Consider the following 9,416-nt stretch of genomic DNA (forward strand, 5'->3'; position numbering starts at 1 on the left):
CCTTAAAGAAGAACAAGACAACAGCAAATTGTTGACGAGGACAGCAGTTCATATCATACAAAGAAACAGTAGCTTCCACAATGGATCGGGTAAGTCTGGTTTTAACATTATATGCCCGCTGTGTTGTATAAAATGTCTAGGCCTAGTTTTCATCATCTTTGAACCTCCATATGCCTGTGTTCTGTTTTGGGCGGCAGGTAGCCTAGTGTTTACAGCGTTGGGTCAGTAACCGAATCGCCGAGCTGACAAAGTAAACATCTGTCGTTCTGTCCCTGAAAAAGGCTGTTAATCCGTTGTTCATAGGCCGTCATTCTAAATAAGAATTTCTTCTTAACGGACTTGCCTAGTTAAAGTAAATACATTTTTTAAAAGTTGCCTACAACTATATAATTTGTATTGTAACCACCCTGGATTTATAAGCACGGATACCGACACTGCAGCTAGAGCATGCTTTTGCGGCACAGTCGATAGCGGGCTGGACTTCGGGCTAGAAGGTCGAGGGTTCGAGACCTGCTCCCAGCTTGTTTCATTACAGTATTTATTATGGATCCCCATTAGCTGCCAAGGCAGCAGCTGCTCTTCCTGGGGTCCAGCAAAATTAAGGCAGTTCATACAGTCATGTTTAGGAATCTGTGACTATGACATAATTATCTCCTTCCTCCCGAAGTGTGCAAATGTTCACATTCCTTCACTGATTTCTTACATATTAGCCATTATTTGACCAGATATTCAACTGGCCGTTCTAACAAAGAAAATAAATGGCTACATTCCAAACACGTTGTTTTCCCCTCGGGGGTATCCCCGTTGAAACCGGATGCAGTTTGATTGCCATCTTAAGGGAGGTCTAATTCCCTAACGTTGGCCCTCGATTTAGCTTGAAGGAGCGAGTGAACAACTTTGGTCACTTGATGGGTTGATATGACCCACAATTCATTGCAAACTGTAGTCACATGTCAAACTCTGGTGGCCGCGAAGTGTCAAATTTAATCAACAACCTGCATGTTTGGTATCTCAGTAAACATGAAGCTAGCTTGCAAATTATATATATATATTAGTGTTCCTAAATTGGCTTAGTTTCGTAGTGAGGAGTGCAATTCTGAAATGTATTGGAATAAATGACCAAACTATAAAACTAGCTAGCCAGCTATGGGTAACTGTAGCTGGCTACCTGACAGGAGTGCTAGTGTTGGGGATTTTTGAGTACCTATACTGTTTTCGTAGAAGTAGTCAGCAGAATCGATATGGAGTTAACCATTAGTATATGTGTAACCAGAACCTATGTGCAAGCTGGGTCAATACAGGCTTAACCATTCTGGGTCATGTCTGGTCTTGTGAAGGCTATTGGACATGCACATTAGTTAATCATTGATAGTTACCATTAGCCTGGTCTTGTGAAGGCTATTGGACATGCACATTAGTTAATAATTTACAGGAACCACTAGACATGTACCTGTATTAGGAAGGCACAGTTGAAGTCGGAAGTTCATACTCCGTAGCCAAATACATTTAAACTCAGTTTCACAATTCCTGACACTTAATCCTAGTAAAAATTCCCTGTCTTAGGTCAGTTAGGATCACCACTTTATTTTAAGAATGTGAAATGTTAGAATAATAGTTGAGAGAATGATTTATTTAAGCTTTTATTTCTTTCATCACATTGCCAGTGGGTCAGAAGTTTACACTCACGCTTTTTCAGTTCTGCCCACATTTTCTATAGGATTGAGATCAGGGCTTTGTGATGGCCACTCCAGTACCTTGACTTTGTTGTCCTTAAGCCATTTTGCCACAACTTTGGAAGTATGCTTGGGGTCATTGTCCATTTGGACGACCAGTTTGCGTCCAAGCATTAACATCCTGACTGATGTCTTGATGTTGTTTCAATATATCCATATAACTTTCCTGCCTCATGATGCCATCTATTTTGTGAAGTGCTCCAGTCCCTCCTGCAGCAAAGCACCCCCAAATCATGATGCTGCCAAAACATGACCCCTGTTCTTCACGGTTGGGATGGAGTTCTTCGTCTTGCAAGCCTCCCCCTTTTTCCTCCAAAACATAACGATGGTCATTATGGCCAAACAATTCTAATTTTGTTTCATCAGACGAAAGGACATTTCTCCAAAATATGATCTTTGTCCCCATGTGCAGTTGCAAACCGTAGTCTGGCTTTTTTATGGCGGTTTTGGAGCAGTGGCTTCTTCCTTGCTGTGCGGCCTTTCAGGTTATGTTGATATAGGACTCATTTTACTGTGGATATAGATGCTTTTGTACCTGTTTCCCCCAGCATCTTCGCAAGGTCCTTTGCTGTTCTGGGATTGATTTGCACTTTTCACAAAGTACGTTCATCTCTAGGAGACAGAACGCGTCTACTTCCTGAGCGGTATGACGGCTGCGTGGTCCCATGGTGTTTATACTTGCGTACTATTGTTTGTACAGATGAACGTGGTACCTTCAGTTTGGAAATTGCTCCCAAGGATGAACCAGACTTGTGGAGGTCCACAATTATTTTCTACAGTTTTTGGCTGATTTCTGTTGATTTTCCCATGATGTCAAGCAAAGAGGCATTGAGTTTGAAGGTTGGCCTTGAAATACATCCAAAGGTACACCTTCAACTGACTCAAATTATGTCAATCATCAAGGAACCCACCAGGTACAACCCTAAATCCGTAAACATGGGCATCCTAATAGACATTATCCTGACCAACTTGCCCTCCAAATACACCTCTGCTGTCTTCAATCAAGATCTCAGCGATCACTGCCTCATTGCCTGGATCCGCTACGGGTCCGCGGTGAAACGACCACACCTCATCACTGTCAAACTTTCCCTAAAACACTTCTGCGAGCAGGCCTTTCTAATCGACCTGGCCCGGGTACCCTGGAAGGATATTGACCTCATCCCGTCAGTTGAGGATGCTTGGTCATTCTTTAAAAGTTACTTCCTCACCATATTAGACAAGCATGCTCTGTTCAAAAAATGCAGAACTAAGAACAGATATAGCCCTTGGTTCACTCCAGACCTGACTGCCCTCGACCAGCACAAAAACATCCTGTGGCGAACTGCAATAGCATCGAAGAGCCCCCGCGATATGCAACTGTTCAGGGAAGTCAGGAACCAATACATGCAGTCAGTCAGGAAAGCAAAGGCCAGCTTTTTCAAGCAGAAATTTGCATCCTGTAGCTCTAACTCCAAAAAGTTCTGGGATACTGTAAATTCCATGGAGAACAAGAGCACCTCCTCCCAGCTGCCCACTGCACTGAGGCTAGGCAACACGGTCACCACCGATAAATCCGTGATAATCGAAAACTTCAACAAGCATTTCTCAACGGCTGGCCATGCCTTCCTCCTGGCGACTCCAACCTTGGCCAACAGCCCCGCCCCCGTCTTCATCGACCTGGCCAAGGCTTTCGACTCTGTCAATCACTATATTCTTATCGGCAGACTCAGTAGCCTCGGTTTTTCTAATGACTGCCTTGCCTGGTTCACCAACTACTTTGCAGACAGAGTTCAGTGTGTCAAATCGGAGGGCATGCTGTCCGGTCCTCTGGCAGTCTCTATGGGGGTACCTCAGGGATCAATTCTCGGGCCGAATCTTTTCTCTGTATATATCAATGATGTTGCTCTTGCTGCGGGCGATTCCCTGATCCACCTCTACGCAGACGACACTATTCTGTATACTTCTGGCCCTTCCTTGGACACTGTGCTATTTAACATCCAAACGAGCTTCAATGCCATACAACACTCCTTCCGTGGCCTCCAACTGCTCTTAAACGCTAGTAAAACCAAATGCATGCTTTTCAACCGTTCGCTGCCTGCACCCGCATGCCCGACTAGCATCACCACCCTGGACGGTTCCGTCCTAGAATATGTGGACATCTATAAGTACCTAGGTGTCTGGCTAGACTGCAAACTCTCCTTCCAGACTCATATCAAACATCTCCAATCCAAAATCAAATCTAGAGTCGGCTTTCTATTTCGCAACAAAGCCTCCTCCACTCACGCCGCCAAACTTACCCTAGTAAAACTGACTATCCTACCGATCCTCGACTTCGGCGATGTCATCTACAAAATAGCTTCCAATACTCTACTCAGCAAACTGGATGCAGTTTATCACAGTGCCATCCGTTTTGTTACTAAAGCACCTTATGCGACCCACCACTGCGACCTGTATGCCCTAGTCGGCTGGCCCTCGCTACATGTTCGTCGTCAGACCCACTGGCTCCAGGTCATCTACAAGGCTATGCTAGGTAAAGTGCCGCCTTATCTCAGTTCACTGGTCACGATGGCTACACCCACCCATAGGACGCGCTCCAGCAGGTGTATCTCACTGATCATCCCTAAAGCCAAAACTTCATTTGGACGCCTTTCCTTCCAGTTCTCTGCTGCCTGCGACTGGAACGAATTGCAACAATCTCTGAAGTTGGAGACTTTTATCTCCCTCAACAACTTTAAACATCTGCTATCCGAGCAGCTAACCGATCGCTGCAGCTGTACATAGTCCATCGGTATATTGCCCACCCAATTTACCTACCTCACCCCCCATACTGCTTTTATTTATTTACTTTTCTGCTCTTTTGCACACCAGTATCTCTACTTGCACATGATCATCTGATGATTTATCACTCCAGTGTTAATCTGCTAAATTGTAATTATTTGATTTATTGCCTACCTCCTCATGCCTTTTGCACACATTGTATATAGATTCTCTTTTTTCTACCATGTTATTGACTTGTTTATTGTTTACTCCATGTGTAACTCTGTGTTGTTGTCTGTTCACACTGCTATGCTTTATCTTGGCCAGGTCGCAGTTGCAAATGAGATCTTGTTCTCAACTAGCCTACCTGGTTAAATAAAGGTGAAATAAAAAAAAATATTTAAAAAATTTGCCTATCAGAAGCTTCTAAAGCCATGACACAATTTTCTGTAATTTTCCAAGCTGTTTAAAGGCACAGTCAACTTAGTTTATGTAAACTTATGACCCACTGGAATTGTGATACAGTGAAATAATCTGTCTGTAAACAGTTGTTGGAAAAATGACTTGTGTCATGCACAAAGTAGATGTCCTAACCGACTTGCCAAAACTATAGTTTGTTTACAAGAAATTTGTGGAGTGGTTGAAAACGAGTTTTAAAGACTCCAACCTAAGTGTATGTAAACTTTCGACTTCAACTCTATGTTTGTATTAATTAAGTACTATTAGACATGCACCTGTATTATGTATGTATGGGGCGGCAGGAAGTGTTGGGCCAGTAACCGAAAGATTGCTAGATCGAATCCCCAAGCTGACAAGATAAAAATCTGTCATTCTTTTCCTGAACAAGGCAGTTAACCCACTGTTCATAGGCCGTCATTGTAAATAAGAATGTGTTCTTAACTGACTCGCCTAGTTTAAAAATATTTATATATATTTTTTGTGTGTGTGTGTTAGTACTATGGTGACGCCACCAGTATAATCTAAGATGGGCGTAAATAAGTCAGAAGTGAGACAAAAAGATAATGGTGGTGAAATGTCAAAGGGTATTTTACAGAAAGAGGAGTGACTATGTAAGGATGAAACTGTATTGAAGGAATGTCCTGAGACTGGAAAAGTCAGATGATCCTTGGACCAGCTCGGCTTTGTTAATTTGAAATAAAGTCTATTTGAATTCAGAAGTTCGGGTATCTGAGAAATATTATTGGACCAATATTTCCTTGACACTAGCTAGATACGTTAGCTTACTAGGTACATTTATAGCTTTAGGTTGTTTGTTTTTAAGTTAAACTTCAAGATTTCCACCAAGGACGTTGCCTCACCCATAATCACTCTCCCTCGCTTGGGCAAGGGACATTTTAAGGTACACTCGGATGTAAAACGCAATTCAAGAGCTGAGGGTTTAGGGCTGAGGGTTGTTGAGTTTGAAACGCAGCTGGAAGGCAATCGGGAAGAGGCAAGATCAGGTGGGACCATTATAGCCAATGAGAGGGCAGATAAGCGTGTTCACGAGTTGCCACAATGTCAAACGTCTATATCGTATTTGTATTTATTTAGGGTTAGGCATAAAGTTAGTGTTTAAGGTTAGGGTTAAAATCACATTTAAAAAGATCCATTGTAGAAATGGGTGTGGTTTGTGGTAACTAGTGACGACCAGGCACTACTCCCATTAAAAAGTGTTTCCCCCCCCCCCTCAAAGTTGCCGGGATGTGACGTGTCCTACTTTTACCAATACACTCCTAACAACCAACTCATTACGAAAATGTATATTGATCAAATAAGCCAGAAGCCGTATCTTGGGCCCAGTTATCCCTCTTGCTTCTCCTCTTCCGTGTTGTTTGATAGGAAATGACTGGTATGAGATATATGGTGGAAACTAGCCCATTCCCACCAATCCAATGCTCTTAGATTTGAGGGTTGTAGGGAACATTTCAGGTAAAAGGGGAAATTCGAGGGATGCACCCAAATCAGAGGTTCAGACTGAATATTTAATACAATATTTGGTTTAATGATCAACTGTAATACTTCTTGTGGCCAACAGAAATGTTTCTTCACCCTCCAGGAGTCCCCAAGTCGACCGCCTCTCCGTACTTTACTGCTGGTTCTGGTCGACTGCAGGAAAACACCGGGGCAGAGTGGAACTGAGAGAGGAGAAGAGGAACATGGAGATATGATTTCATTAAGTAAAAACCATGGTGTGTGGATTACTCTGCTTCTTTAACAATTAATTGGTTAATTATATATTGATGAAAATATTTGGTAGTCCCCCCAAAAATGTTTGATTTCACCTAATTGTAACATTCTTTCATGAAGAGCACATGTTCAGCTTCATAAAAACATGTTTCCCCATCTCAAGAGGTTATATGAAAGTACATATTGTAGGAAGTGCCAGTGTGCTAAATAAAGTAACAGGGGATTACTGAGATCAACGAAACCACTAGTTTACACTGGTGAAATAGTCCTTTAAATCAGCCATACATTTGCTCATGACAGGGGTAATGGAAGCTAGTTTTGTTCCACGGGGAGTGAAAATTGAATGCTAGCTCCACAAAAACATTATTCTACCATATCAATTTCTGGGTAAAATGGTTCACTTGCTCAGTTTTCTACAAAAAACACCAGAGAATCAATAAGACTAGAACCAGGAAACCTGCTTTTACTCTATGATTTGACTATTTAATGTTCAATGTTTCTTTTGCCCAAAAATGTAAGGAACAGTTTCACTATATTAAAACATGGGAAGAGCTTAAAATGAGGGGCAGATGTAAATGAATCACTAATTACATGAAATAAATAATGTTCAGAAATGACTGTCAAAGTAACAAAATAACTAGTGCTTTACATGCACACTAATAATTTCCTATGAAACTGATTATGGCAGTAGGCTGAGTTTGGCATTAGTCATGTAAACACCTTACTCTGCTGATCTTAATTGGTGTAAGGTCATAACAGAAGGAAGCATACGCCTTTAAAAACACCTGGTTGTCTGATCAATCTTTAGAATAATTAGGACATGAAACACTTTAATCAGAGTTATAGAGGTGTATTTCATCTGTATGTTCTAACACAAGCAGCGCCAGCTAACTTCTTTTGACCGAGTCCAGTGAGTTCAGGAAAAACTGAAAATATGCAGATTAGAAATAGTTTGCACATAAACCTTATTTTTCCGAATTGCTTTAAAAAAAATAACAGTGGCTGTGGTAAAGTTTTTTTTTTTGTGTGGCTATTTTCTGCATTTATCAAAGTCCCATCAGCCTGATTTCAGATGTGTCCATGTAAACAGGTTCATTAGAGAAATTGTTCTTTCAAAGCATGTCAACGATTTAAAATGTAATACTGGTGCACAATTTCTACTGGAAAAATATGAAAGGGACGCAAAAGGCCTTAATTACATGGAAGGACCCATCTGTTTATGGACCCATATTTGAAAAACCTAAACTATTCAATGTCTTTGTTTCACAGGGAACATCCCTAATCGTTGCTCTCTTAGTGGGAGGGGCTTATCATCTGGGGAGCCTCAACAACATCATGATGCTGACAAGAAAGAGAAGAGTCTCTCCAGACCAGAACACCTCAAGAAACACCAGCATAGAGGTATAGGGAAGAACCCTCACCACTGCTGCTCTGACTGTGGGAAGAGTTTTGCTAAACAAGACTTGACAATTCATGAGCAAATTCACACTCTAGAGCATGCATCTAAAACCTTAAAATCTCATCTGAGAATTCATTCAGGGGAGGGACCTTATAACTGCTTTCATTGTGGGAAATACTTAAATCAGTCAGGAGCCCAGGCTAGACACCAACACAAACACACAGGAGAGAAGCCTTATAGCTGTGATCAGTGTGGGAAGAGTTTTACTCAAGATTCCACCCTGACTACACACCAACTCATACACACAGGAGAGAAGGCTTATAGCTGTGTTCAGTGTGGGAAGAGCTTCAATCGTTCAGGATCCCTGACTGTACACCAACGAATACACACAGGAGAGAAGCCTTATAGCTGTGTTCAGTGTGGGTTGAGCTTCAATAAATCAGGAGCCCTGACTAGACACCAACGCATACACACAGGAGAGAAGCCTTATAGATGTGATCATTGTGGGAAGAGCTTCAATCATTCAGGATACCTGACTATACACCAACGCATACACACAGGAGAGAAGCCTTATAACTGTGATCAGTGTGGGAAGAGCTTCAATGATTCAGGATACCTGACTATACACCAACGCATACACACAGGAGAGAAGCCTTATAGCTGTGATCAGTGTGGAAAGAGTTTCAATCATTCAAGATCCCTGACTCTACACCAACGCATACACACAGGAGAGAAGCCTTATAGCTGTGATCAGTGTGGGAAGAGTTTTACTCAAGATTCCACCCTGACTACACACCAACTCATACACACAGGAGAGAAGCCTTATAGCTGTGTTCAGTGTGGGAAGAGCTTCAATCGTTCAGGATCCCTGACTGTACACCAACGAATACACACAGGAGAGAAGCCTTATAACTGTGATCAGTGTGGGAAGAGTTTCAATGACTCAGGATCCCTGACTGTACACCAACGCATACACACAGGAGAGAAGCCTTATAGCTGTGTTCAGTGTGGGTTGAGCTTCAATAAATCAGGAGCCCTGACTAGACACCAACGCATACACACAGGAGAGAAGCCTTATAGATGTGATCATTGTGGGAAGCGCTTCAGTCGATCAGGAACCCTGACTACACACCAACGCATACACACAGAAGAGAAACCTTACTCCTGTCTATGTGGAAAGAGCTTTGCTCATTCAGGGTCACTGAAACAACACCAGAAAGCTCAAACATGTTTTCTTTCATCTCGTTTCTCTCCGGCACCGGTTCCAGATTCCTAAATAACATTTCAATAGAAAACATATTGCAAAGAGTTATGTCTCCCATTCTCTAACAGTTTAATTCTGATTACCATGGTAAACT

General features: G+C 42.1%; 1 protein-coding gene across 2 annotated transcripts; it reads left to right on the forward strand.

Annotated features, from left to right (window-relative positions):
- On the forward strand, positions 1–9,410 carry LOC129839959 (zinc finger protein 501-like). Of its 2 annotated transcripts, none has more exons than XM_055907711.1 (3): positions 1–89; positions 6,508–6,661; positions 7,929–9,410. In XM_055907711.1, exons 1-3 carry the CDS (start codon positions 81–83, stop codon positions 9,332–9,334), a joined length of 1,569 nt encoding a protein of 522 aa, XP_055763686.1. In that variant the 5' UTR covers positions 1–80; the 3' UTR covers positions 9,335–9,410. The 2 variants fall into 2 exon arrangements, with proteins under 2 accessions (XP_055763686.1, XP_055763687.1); XM_055907712.1 differs by having other exon boundaries at positions 6,529–6,661.
- The last annotated feature ends 6 nt before the right edge of the window (positions 9,411–9,416 follow it).

Source organism: Salvelinus fontinalis, chromosome 40 (genome assembly GCF_029448725.1).
Source record: "Salvelinus fontinalis isolate EN_2023a chromosome 40, ASM2944872v1, whole genome shotgun sequence".
Taxonomy (NCBI): Eukaryota; Metazoa; Chordata; class Actinopteri; order Salmoniformes; family Salmonidae; genus Salvelinus; species Salvelinus fontinalis.

Excerpts from the sequence above, each read along its gene's own strand:
- LOC129839959 (XM_055907711.1), top strand. Across the intron at positions 6,662-7,928 it reads TTCATTAAGTAAAAACCATG|GGAACATCCCTAATCGTTGC; the intron begins GTGTGTGGATTA and ends TTTGTTTCACAG.